Genomic DNA, 13,125 nt, shown 5'->3' on the forward strand with positions numbered 1-13,125 from the left:
TCGGGCTGCTATAAGTGTCTGTGTCTCTTGTGTTTGTGTCTCGCACCCCATTTTCCATCTCTCCTTCATCGGCACCCTCTGCTCATATCTTCCCATCACTCTCTCCATTTTTATATCGCCATGTAAAAGCACTCTTCTCTTTTTAAACTTTTTCTTTGGGCTCTTCCCATAGACTGGTTTAGTTCTGCAGAACCTTCCATCGCCCTTCTGACCCTTTTATTTGTGATCGATATGACATTAAAAGCCCTGTGCGAAATTGTGTTAGATGAGGTAATGCAAAGTGGAGTAAACTACGCCTGAGTGATGTGAAAAAGCTCTGTTATGACCTAATTCTGGTAGCCTGGGTTACACAGCGATCTGGGAGAGGAGGATATATTTAGTGAGTAAAATAAAATAGAGAGAAAAGGTGATGAGCGGTACCGTGGAGGCTGCAAAACACAGGAATGAAGCAAGTGATGTTATGGGAACGCACTTTTATGTGGTTGTGACATTTTACGAACATCAATTTAACCAATAACAAGCATTTATGAAGTGGAGGAGTGTTAGAGCCGGAGCTGACAGAGGGAGGGAGTCATGCCGTAGTACTTGGTTGGCTGTTGGGACGTCTCTGGAGGTTCAGCGTGTATTTAAAAGACGAAAAATACTTAGAAAAGCGGAGATACTGTCAGTGATGGAAACTGACTAGTAGACGAGATGGGGATACCGCATCAGACCAAAAAACCCTCGTCGGGGAGGCCTGGGAGCTGCAAAACCGCGACCCACGCGCCTCGCCGCGGGCACGTGGCACAGAATCGCGCTACGCCCCTGCGGACGAGGATCATCCGACCTATGCCGCTGCGAACCTCGTCCTCATGCAAACGCCACGCTCAAACCGCGCAGCCACACAAGACGCCGTCACGCCTGACGCAGACTCACGAGACCAGCTCCCAGCCTGCACCCTGCTGCTCCGCGCAGCCTCCCGAGCAGCACGCAGCACACAGCGACCGTCACTCAGGCTGCACCTTCTACTGCTATTTCTGCTACTGCTGTTACTGCTGCTGCCTCACGTTGCTCTCTGTCTCTCTCCTCCTTCTCTTGTCCCCACCCCCCAACTCTCCTCCCTCTGCCTCTTCTTCCACTTTGCCCTTGAACGCCTCCATCCCCCGTTCCTCATCACAATCTTCAACTTCCTGTTCGGATGAACTTTCCCTTTTCTATTCTGGTGTCAATCTGACTTCCTCTGCTGTGCCTCCCTGCTGCCCCGTGCCCCCTTGTCTGGTCTCTGATAACTCTTCACCTCTCTTTACTTCTGATGAACTCTCCTCCTCTCACCATGGCTCCCTTTCCACACCTTCCTCCCCCTCTTCTGCCTCTGACTCCATCGCTTCTACTCATAAACCGATTCTGTGCCGACCGTGGCCTTCTACACGCTCCCTCTCCTCCCTGCTCCTCTGCCCCCCCAGCTTTGGCGATGCAGTCCTCTCCCATGCTTCCGCCGTGGAGCAGCCCCCGTCCGGCCTGCCGCGGCCTCGGACGCTGCTGCGCCAGCAGAGCCTGCAGCAGCCGCTCATCCAGCCGCCGGGCCCCGGCCTCGGCCTCGGCCACCCCCCCACCACATCCCAGAGCCTGGGACAGTTGCACACTGGCCCCGGACAGCCCGGGGGAGGCGGCGGTGTTGGGAGAGGAGAGGGAGGCGGCGGCAGCAGCAGCGGTGAGGGTGGGGGTGCAGGTACACGCAGCGGCGGTTCCCGGGGGTCACGGGGGAGCCCGGCAGGAGCAGGTGCCTCTCGCTATAGGGGAGGTGCAGCAGGAGGGCGCTCACGTGCCAGTCCCGGTAGCTGGGATTACATGATGGACCAGATCCGGAACCGCGGCCTGGATGTCAAGTCCTTCCTGTGAGTCTCAACAAACTCTTCACACTTGTCTTCATGGAGTGTTTTCAGTGCCGCTCAGGCCTCTGTGTGTCCGTGTTATGGCAGATCTGTGTCAGGTATGTCTTTAACGTGTAGTCCTTTATGCGTCACATAATTTTAAATGAATACATGTTTAAGTACTAACTAACCTGCACTGAAGTTTATCCACGGCTCCATCTTCCTTCAGGAGTTTTCTATGAGCTTGCATCTGACATCCAGGGAAGGATATTACTTCTGTCCGCCTGTCAAACATCTGTAAGAGTGTTCACAGCTGAACTCAGTCATCCTGCTGTACGGGAGGACGATGTGCCGTATACGTTACCGAGGCCACCGAGCCCATGCTATAGCTGACAGTAGTGATGTAGCACGATGAGGCTTAATATAAGTGAGGAGTAAATAAATGAGCTTATATGGAAAAGCTATTAAAATGTTAATGAGCGTAGCGTTGTGAATGTAAATACGCTGTTGTGTTTGAGCCCTAAGCTCTATAGCTGTGCTGCATCGCTGTCTTTATTAAGATGTCATATCAGAAACTGAGATTAAACAATTATATATGTTTATTAGATTTTATTTCAGAGGCTGAATGAAAAGTCAGCATTTCAACACAAAATGAGCTACGATAGCTCTCAGGGCTTTTTAATATGGATGCATGGTGCCGGGTCCCAGATGAGGTCCATTAAAACACACACAAGCTCCGTGTACCGAGCAATCTGTTAAAAAGCACATTGGAGGAAGCCACATGCACGGAGGTTGGCATGAAGGTGTGACATGTGTGGGCTGCTTCTTTCCTGTTTGGTGAGACAATTGTTAAATGGTTACGCTGCACGCTCTGCTGAACAGTAACATCTGTTTCAGCAGCATTCAGCTTGTCTGCAGCATTCGTCCTCACAAAACACAGCTTGTGGCTCTGCTTCACGATATCCCCCAAGATGGTGACACCAGAAGTCCAAATATATTCATCAATACGCCGTCTTACCCAATTACGCCATGTTGTGTCTGAGCTGTCACTTGGATTGACTGCTGAATATCTTGTTTTGGTGGCATATACATATAATTCTGTCTATGTCAACGTGCCTTTTGCAAGGAATCGCTGTAACGTTCATATTGATAGATTATCGTCAGCTGGCTTTGCTGCTGCGGTGCACGTGAGCGTGTGTACGTCAGACACTGGCATGTCACTGTGCATCAGAACAAGAACCAGGGTTAAGCAGCTGTGTGCAGATTTGTGCTTCAACCCTGACACATTGATCTTGTGTCACCAGCACCATTACTTCTGCAATATATTGTTACTCCATGCCCAGAGGAGGTGGGGAGGGCAGATAAGCGAGACAAAGGGTGATGTGGGGATGGATGAGCAAGGACACTGACAAGGTACTGCAAATGTACAATATGCACTGAAGCAGTTTTACAGTGGCTCTTCCACCCTTCATTTCTATTTTTTTTTTATGCGCCTTAAAGCTTCTGTGGGCGTCACAGCTGAACTAATGCCAGTGACTAACCAGGCATCGTCGACGTAGCGCACCATGCATGCTCCAAGGTCACTGACGATATCGCCCGCGATCGTCAGCTGTGGCTGCTCGTCCTCGTAAATGTGAAACTTGAGGTCAACCGTTGGTGTATTTCCTTCACTGCACCATCAACACCCTCCGGTGATTGATGACAGCGAGGTCCAGTATTAGACGTGGCCCATTGTTCAAGACTGTTAATTTCAGTCTTGGCCAGATTCCCTGTCTGGGAAATTCATAGCTCAATGAACGCGTTGATGTCACTGACACAGATATCTTGCCTTTGAAAAACTTTAACCAAATGGATCACTCGGGAGATTGCTCTTCATGGCTTTTGGCATAAGATCGATAATTTATCCCAGCGTCATTAAAGCCTCTTCCTTTTCTTGCCTCTGCTTCTTTATTTTTAGAAACACTCGGTGATGCTCTAGCGACTGTCTTAAAAGTAAAGTATACGCTATATTTAGATGGTAAGAAGAGCAGTGGAGTCAGATAACTAGTGTGAATAATATGTGCACTGTTTTATATACAAATAAGACTATTCTTAACCTCCACTGGGATTTGGAAAGTTCACAAATGCATAAATAAAATGATTATTTAAACCGTCTTATTTCTAAGGATCCTCTGCAGTCATTGACGGCTTGAAAGGAGGAGTTCATACACATCTCCCAAGAACGGGGTTTCTCCTTGAAAACGCTCTGCCAGCCTTAAACGCTGCTTTCTTCGGTTATTATTTGTTTCTGCGGTTACTTTTGTCCTCAGAGGGGAAGCATCTCCACTGAGGACTGACTCAACCTTTGCAGACATTTCAACTCTATTTCCTTTAAAGAAAAAAAAAATCCCGGATGCCTTCCACATTATGTTTTTGCTCTCATCTGAACTCTGAAGTGAAGCAAAATCAACATTGCTGCAATTATTCTGAGCAGAGAGTCTGAGCAGGAACCATGTCTTATAAAACTTCAGGACTCTGCTCTGCTTCTGCTTTCTCTCAAATGATCAATTAAATATCACAAATCCAAATGGGAGCTGCGTCTTCCTGTCTACTTTACTTCATCAGGTGTGACGCAGGTGATGCTCAGTGACCACAAGCTGGTTAAAGCCTCTTATTAATCTCATTTGCCTTTCTGAATGGCTTGTGCCGCGTGGTTCACTGTATCTCCCCTCTGAAGCGCTTCTTTTTTGGAGGACTTATCTGATCAGTCTGTTGTTGCCATCTCGCTGATGGCTTTATTTTGTTTTTGCGTACACGGACGTCTCGCTTGAACCAATGGCTCCTTTGATCACATATTGATTCACAGCAGCGGTTCCCAAATACCAATCCCACATTCCAAATCAGAATCCGAATCAGAATCAGAATCACGTTTACTTGGCCAGGTCAGGTCAGACAAGACATGGAATTTGATTTGGTTGTTATCGCTCGCTGTACAGTAAATAGGTAAATAGATACAGATTTTTCCCTGCTCGACTAACAAATAAATGAACATGAAATAACTGACAGCTATCCACAAAACAGCTTTTCATTGAGCTATACTCTTACGCAGGGCCGCCGCAAGGGGAGTGCGAACCGTGCGACCGCACGGGGCCTCGCGCCCCAAGGGGCCTCGCGCTATGGGCCGTTTTTTTCCCTTATAAATATCAACAGTCACGTTCCATTACAGACCTAAATGTGTACTAGTCGGTGCATATCAATAAATATATGTGCAATGATGCGCGTGTCTGTTGTTCAATACAACTGATCAGACCAAGCGCAGACACAAGCTGCTCTGATCCAGACGGGTGGAGTTGGAACAAACTGTCACACAATGTCGAGAGAACGAGACAGATTCAGGAAATTTCCATCAGGGGATGAAAAAAGAAAAAAACGAAAGAAAATGTAAGAGTTTAAAGGTATTGTGACATAATTTTTAACATGCTTTTAACACTATTAAAAGTTTTGGCCAACATCCCTCAAATGTGTCTAAAAGAGTGTAACAAGAAAAACTTCACTCTAGTACTCTTTTCCTGGCTTTTTATTACAGTGTTTTTTTGCGCCGTGAAAAATGCTTCCTTTCCCCCCTTTCCTGTCAATCATTGCTCCGCTCCTCCTCCAAACCTCCTCCTCCTCCAGCCATACGCTCACAGCGGCGTCAGGAAGTTAAGCCGGGAAGCATGCACGGAAAAGCAGGAGGGCGAACCACAGCAAACAATCATAAAAATAAAGGCATGCAAGCAGCACTGTCCCCTTATCTTAAGTCCAGTCAGTGGCCGCGGGTCTTCTTAGCAGTTTTCCTCCGGTGATTAGAACAAAAGCTCTAAACAGCTCCGTGTTAAGCCTCATTTATGGTTCCGCGTTAAATCGACGCAGAGCCTACGCCGTAGGGTTCAGCGTATGGTGCGCGTCGCCGCGTAACCCTACGCCGTAGGCTCTGCGTCGGTGTAACGCGGAACCATAAATCAGCCTTTATGGCGCGCTGGAGAGGAGCGGAGGCAGGGAGCTGGGTGGAGGGGGCGGTGATTTAGCGGATCGTTACGTAACGATCCGCCACCAAACCACATGCGCCGTTTTTGCACAGTTATGCGGAAAATCCCAGAAAGCACACAATACACTGAATGTTAAAAGTTCGTTGTTTTTTGGGTGTAATTGATGTCAAGACACCCAACAAAACACAAAAAATCAAGAAAAATGTGTTTTTCATGTCACAATCCCTTTAATGCCTCTCTGAAAGGCTTGTTTGATAAATTTGTTACAAAAATCACTGATCCGACCGGGTCTCAAGCAGCCGTGGGGCCCCGCGTCGAGGCAAGAGATGATGATGAGGCAGGGGAAGGTATCCAGTATTTTGCTAATTGGAGAGTTAAAATTGCGCATATAAACACCCGATCTGACCTGAAAAAACCCAAAATTTCGCGGGCCCCCCCCCGGCCATTTCGCACAGGGCCTCGCAAATCTCCCAGACGGCTCTGCTCTTACGTCTGGCCCGGTGAAGAAGAGGCAGATTCACGTTAAAGCTCTAAACACCCTCAAATTAAAGATAGAGGTCTGCTCTTTCAGCACACATTCATTATACAACCTTAACTTTAATATATTTTGGGTAAACAGGGCCTTGGAGTAGTGGAGTCAGTTGCTGCATTGATGTGTTCCAGCAGCTCATCGTGTCAATGGGGAGGGTTGTCAGGCAGGCCGTAGAGCCTTTACCTGCCCAGCGTGTGATGACCCCTGCGGTGACCCCTGCAGATGAACAACACATCCTCATTATCTATTTGACAAAATGATGAAGCTGTGTGGAAAAACAGTCTGTAATTCTTTATTGGCATTATTTTAAACGACATATCAATTCAGATGTGACACCGACCAACCATAATCAGAAACACATCAAACTGTCACAAAACGCTTGTTTTTATCAGGTTGTAATGGGATTAAATAACAGGTTAAAATATAAAAGGATAACTAATATATTGACACTCTTCACTTCTACCGAGGGTTTTTTTTAACTGCAATGAAACAGACTTTTAGGAAATGTGCGTAAAGCTTCTGATGGCACGTGAAAAGGGGGAAAGAGTTGAGTTTGTGGCGACAACACATCACAACTTTGGTGTATTTACACAGCACGGGTGTCGTAACTCAGTCAGGGGCTTATGCTATGGGGGGGGTGGTGAGGCGTGGGAATTACGGGAAGGGGATAGGGATGAAGGGGGGATTGTGGAGAGCAACTCTAGCAGGATGAAAAAGAGGAAATGAGAAGAGCGAGAGCGCGCTGACCCAGAAAAACGGCGACACGCCGCGCACACCTCCACACAGTCTGCTGCTCAAATAGAAACAATTAGTCCAGATCTTTTTAATGAGGCTCAATTAAATCTTAACGGCAGAGAAAGATGCCTGGCATGTTCGGAGGGAAAGGTGAGTCTGGAGGGAAAGCAGGAAGCAGGTGAAACGAGTAGATAAACGACTGGGGGCGTGGGTTTCGTGAGTGCACGTCGACTCCTTATACATGCGGAGGCTGATGTGAAAGCTGCCGAATGTCACATCCATTAAGAATCATTAACTAATTACCTTGTTGTCTGTAGGACGTGAATACAGGCTGTAGCTTCTGTCAGCACTCTTTAATCAAATCATCAGATCATGAATAATTTGGCCTTTAAGGTTCCTTCTTTATATCCTTCCCTGGACACGATGCTTTTGGGTGGTTTTGCTGTGTTCTTTCTTGTTGGACCCTTTTCTTCTGTTTACTCTAATATGATCTCTTATTGTTCCGTCGCCTCTCATCCTTTTGTCCTCTCTGCCACTTGAAATGACCTCTCCCTCCCTCTTCTCCCTCTCTCCCCCCGTGCGCCACACCTTCTTCATACTCGATTCCTCTATCCTTGGCACCTGTGCTCTCTCCATCTCTGTTTTCTCTCTATTGTACTTTTTTTTGGGGGGAGCCAGTGAAGGGAAGCTGGTGGTCCTGGCTTTGACCATTGGTGTGGCAGAGCAAGATGACTTTGCCAATATCCCTGACCTGCAGGAAGCAGCGCAGGCAGCTCCACCAGCCAATCAGGAGCCCCCTCCTGAGAAGAGGTACCGGATAACGTGTGAGCGCGCTCGTGCGCATGTGTGTGTGTGTGTGTGTGTGTGTGTGTGTGTGTGTGTGTATGTGTGTGTGTGTGAGAGAGAGCGAGGGAAAGAGAGAGAGAGAGGAACAGGGTGCAAGTGAAAGGATATGAGGGTATTAAAGGGAAATGGGAGCTGATTTCAGAGAGTAGTTTTCTTTGTCGGGTTTCAGTGAGTCACTGCGCTTGAGAGCGTTGTGCTACAAATGCACCTGAAATAACACCTCACCGCCCTGCTGCAGATATAAAATTGTGCGCTGACTACCAAAATAAATGTAAGGGGGGGGGAGAAAAGACTTGTGTAATGCTGAGATGAGTAAAAAGAGATTTCGGGGTGTTTGCTGGAGAGCAGTAATGAGCTCATGAATCACTGGTACTCCAATCCTTTATTTAGGTTTTAGTGACAATATTTCAGCCAATCAAATAAAATAGTTTTCCCGCGACAGCATTCTCTTTTTCACGACAGTAATTATCCTCACAATGGCATTCTCTTTCACTGCCTTTCCCCCCCCTTTCTGAGACCTCCCACTGGAAACTGTTGTCTCTCCCTTGCATTTCCACACTTCTGTTATCCCAGTCCGATCTACTCCTGTGTTCTTCTTCCCCTCGTGCTCATTAGCTTCCTTCAATCACCCTCTGCCGCTCCGAGAGTCTCGTCTCTGTAGCTGCACAGAGGGCTCAGAGAGCCTCCTCATTATCCCACAACATGTTCGTCACTTACATAAACATGCAGCTAAAAATAACTCCTCTCCTCGTCTGCCAACTTTCATATTAGAAGTCAGAACTATTTCCACCCATGCACGAGGACCCACCAGGCCCAACCTCTCACATGATCGAGGTAATCTGAACAAACGAAGAGAGAGGGCGTGTCACGTGAAGTAGACAGTTTGGAGCCTGTGGCAGCATCCAACACCAGAGTCTAAGTGAAGTCCTACGTTCCCGCCTCGGGCACATACGGCGCCGCCAATTTCTGCCGCAGTCCAATTAGGTGGCTTTAACCTCACTGTGATTCTGAGAAAAACGGCACAAGAGAGAGGCACAACCTTAAACAAGATGGCAGAGGAGTGCGAACACATTCTGATGTATCCGTCACACCGATTAGTCTTCATTCACAAGTGTTTCATCCGTCTGACTCTTTATTGAAAAGTACAGTCCAGTGAAATGACAGTGACTGTCCTCATCCAAACGGCACAGCTGCAACATGAAACTCCACGCGTCCTAATTGTCCTCACTGAACAAATAACCACCTTTATTGTTTTGGCCTTTGCAGCATCACAATGCCCCCAGTTAGTTTGCCTCGGTTATTTCGCCTCACTTTAGCCTCTCGCCCCCCCCAAGCGCTCTGTGACCAATGCTCTGGATGAAGTCACAAAAAAAGCACAAATGTCGCTGTTGCAAACATCAAAACTCATCTCCATTGAGGATTACCGTGAAACTAATAAAAGCCTCAGAGGAGAACCGTTTTCCAGGGTAATTCGCTCTTTACACTTGGCCCGGCCTGTCCGGCTCCTCATACTCACCTGAAAACCTCCTTAAATGGGTTTTCAAATCAGCTAATGGACGAAACAGCAAGCAGGTAGCAGCATGTGGCCTGCAGGATTCACCTCGATTAGTGGTGGCTGAGTGCAGCGTAGTATTTCCAGGATTAGCCCTCAGTTCATTTAATTTCTTTCACTCAAAACAGAGCGACTGGCAGCTTAAAGTCCAGTCACAACAGAAAAACACTGGAGTCGAGATTTGACTCTACTGCAAGCTTTGAATGAATTAACCTCTCTATCCCTCCCCCGAGATGTGAAGTGACTTTATTGGAGCCCTTTATTATGTTGTTTGATTTAAAATTACAAATTTGAATGTATAATGAATGTTTTTGACACACTTTAATTGGCTGCTAAATTGAGAAGCTGAAATAAATGTCAGAAACTGACGGTCCATTAGAGATGCAAGGTGTGAGCTGGCAGGGGGCATGCAGTCCCTCGGGGTTTCTGCCCTGACTCCACAGATGTCTAAACATGATTCAATCAGTCATGCTCTCAGCACATTGTTTTTCCTAAATACGACTCTCCAGTTTGGATAAAGATCCACATTTTGGTTAATTTGTTACTTTATACGCTTAACTCCAGCAGGTCATATTGGCAGGGTCTGCAGGGTCTGCAGCGTCTGCAGGGTCTGCAGCGTCTGCAGGGTCTGCAGCGTCTGCAGCGTCTGACTCTGCAGCGTCTGCAGGGTCTGCAGGGTCTGCAGGGTCTGCAGGGTCTGCAGCGTCTGCAGCGTCTGCAGGGTCTGCAGGGTCTGCAGGGTCTGCAGGGTCTGCAGGGTCTGCAAGGTCTGCAGGGTCTGCGGTAAAGGAAATGTAGTTACAATTCCACAAATTGTTGGGTGCAAAAGTGACACAATGTAAAAACTCAGTGCTGCATTCGCTCAAGTTACGTTTTCTTGAGACCTCAAAGTAGCTTCATATGTTTAGTTTAGAGTTGTCACCACAACCTATTCAGGAACTAATTACTCAAAAACATTTAGCGCAAACCCCATTGAAAAAAAACTTTCCATTAAAGAGTTTTCTTTAAAAAGAAAGTTGAAAGTCTGTAACATAAAGGCACCCTGCCGGAGAAGCCCCACCCTGTCTGGTGAAAAGATGCGGCCTGCTCACTCCTCAGGTTAAGGAGGAGACCTGAGCTCAGTGCAGGGCCCTCCCGGGGTTGGTAGAGGATGGCAATGCCCAGGACTGTCACTTAGGTAGGAGCACGGGGTGGTAAAAAATGGGAAAAAACCGGGAAAAAATAAATAAATAAATAAATAAAAAAATTAAAAAAAAAATAAAGGCACCCTGATAAAGGAAAGAGGGACATTTTTATTTGTGTCAAGATACAAACATCAGCGGTAGGTTCAGAAACAGATTAAATCAGTGGTAATAAACCTTTTCACATTAACCCCTGTAAAAATGTAAAAACGGTTATGTCTTTGATACGCTCAGTCGCGTCTGAGGTAATTAGAGGATAAAAAAGTGAATATTTGACTGATGATGTCAACAAAAGGGTCATGAGGACAGTAGAATATGAAACCCCAGCTGTCTAGCAATGCCCCCCCCCCCCTTGTGCTCTTGAGGAATTCTCTAAAGTTTGCCCCCGTCATGTCCCCCCACCCATCCCAGTGTGTAGCCATATCATTACAGCCTGTACAAACAGACACACTCATTCTCATCACTCATCTGCATTTGCAAAGCTCATCTGACACCTCATGAATTTATTAGACCAACTTTGAACAACATGTCACTGGCAAAGCCAAGCACAAAGCCTCTGAAGTTAATGTGATTAGTTAATGTGATTCTCAAACGTTAACACCATCAGTCCCAACATCAAAGTGAGTTCTCTGTGCTCGCAGTGAATAGCAAAGAGCCGCTCTATGCACAGGAGAAATGAGTCGCCCTACTTTAGCCAAATACTCAGCGGTAATGCATTGCAATTACCCAAATAAACCTTGTCTGTGGGAACATATGATTTACTCAACTCATCCCTTTGTACATGCATGCAGTTAGAATGCCTCGTTAAAGAGTTATTCTGTATTATTTAAGGCATGCAGTGTCCTTGAGGTGCAAACAATGAAAAAAAAAAGCACTTCAAAAAGCAAAAACACAAATCAGAACACACAACGACGAAGATTAGATTCAGACCTTTATTGTTCCTCACGGGAAATTTAGTCCACAGCAGCGGGAACGACGGCGTGAAAACAACACAGAACAGATGACTAAGCAAGAAACCTGAGGCGCACACAAGTTTACAAAGCATGATTAGATAAAGGACGAATCTCAGAGAAGATTGTGTTATTAAAAAAGACAAATGAAGCGGAATATATATATTTATATATGTATAGTTACAGCAAAATGGTAATTTTGAAATCTGTTACATCAGCGTAATTTTAATGATGCACGTGTATGTTTGCACATATTGATATTTGTAACTTGAAAAGTTTGCAACAATGAGTCCTTTTGAAAGTCATCTGCTATTTCCTGAAAGGGGCTTATCCAAGGGAGCTAAAACAAAATACTTCTTTTTTAATTATGTTTTTCAACATTTAAAAAAATATATTTTTACGTTGCTGCACTGCTTAATTAAATAGATAAATTCTTCTTCCACCAAAGTTCTTATTGGGCCTTCATAACGTATTCAAGGTGAACAAGCTCATCGATATCACCTCCACATTTTCAAGTAGATCAGACAATTTGTGAGCCCGTGTTTAAAATATGTCTTTTATTGAGGAATCAGAGTAATTCTGTCAGCTACAACTTTTGCTAATTTTACAAAGTAAAACACAAAACAATAAAATTACGATTCAGACCATTCAGTGGGTTTATTTTTGAAGTGTCCAGCTCCATGTCCTGTCATCCAGGATCCCAAAAACAGTTTGAGATTAAAATGACTTTTTAGAAACTTTGGTAAGATGGATATAGATATTAATAGAAACATGAAAGTAAAGAGCTAATACAAACCGATTTGGCGAGCTTGATAAGCTGCAGATTTGTGCTTAAACGCCATCAGAGGAAATGGAAACTAATCTTTTATAGTTCAGTGACGATTTTAATAAAGAGGAATGGTGAAGATTAGTTTCTAATCTGTGGGAGTCAGCATGAATGAATCTTAAAGTGTTCAGTCTCTGTTTCAGGCTGTGAAAGCAGCCACCCCCCACCCCCCACCATGAGAGACAGACGGAGGTCAGAAGACGCTTCACAATACTTTATTTTCTAAAATAACTGATTGGTCAGCAGGCGCTGGTTTCACCTGTGCTTTTCTTTATACATGAACCTGCTCTGAGCTGGTTAAGCTTATAGGCAGTACTCGAGTTGTAAAAAAAAATCAGGGGGGATGGTGGATTTTATCATATGGGGACAGATAATTTGTGCTGATTACAAATAATATAATATATTACAAATAATAGCACTGACCAAAACACCTGCAGAAATACTGCAGGGATGACATAGCAGCAGTTAAATGCAGCCTTCTGTAAGCTTTAAATATCCACTGGGCTTACATCAAATACATCAAAACACAACAATAAAAAACAGTTTTCTGAACTTATCAATATGACTCTGTCCTTCACAGGATAAGTAACATGGATCACTGCTTAAACTCAAAATCTTCAAGAATATTTGTCTTATTTCTAGTTAA

General features: G+C 45.5%; 1 protein-coding gene across 1 annotated transcript in view; it reads left to right on the top strand.

Moving 5' to 3' along the window:
- The first annotated feature begins 693 nt into the window (after positions 1-693).
- Positions 694-13,125, top strand: part of LOC133444167 (uncharacterized) — a 33,177-nt gene continuing 20,745 nt past the window's right edge. Inside the window, exons 1-2 of the mRNA XM_061721720.1 lie at positions 694-1,874; positions 7,803-7,934. Coding sequence (XP_061577704.1) covers positions 694-1,874; positions 7,803-7,934 — 1,313 coding nt within the window. The remainder of the gene's footprint in view (positions 1,875-7,802; positions 7,935-13,125) is intronic.

This window comes from Cololabis saira, chromosome 5, assembly GCF_033807715.1.
Source record: "Cololabis saira isolate AMF1-May2022 chromosome 5, fColSai1.1, whole genome shotgun sequence".
NCBI lineage: Eukaryota > Metazoa > Chordata > Actinopteri > Beloniformes > Belonidae > Cololabis > Cololabis saira.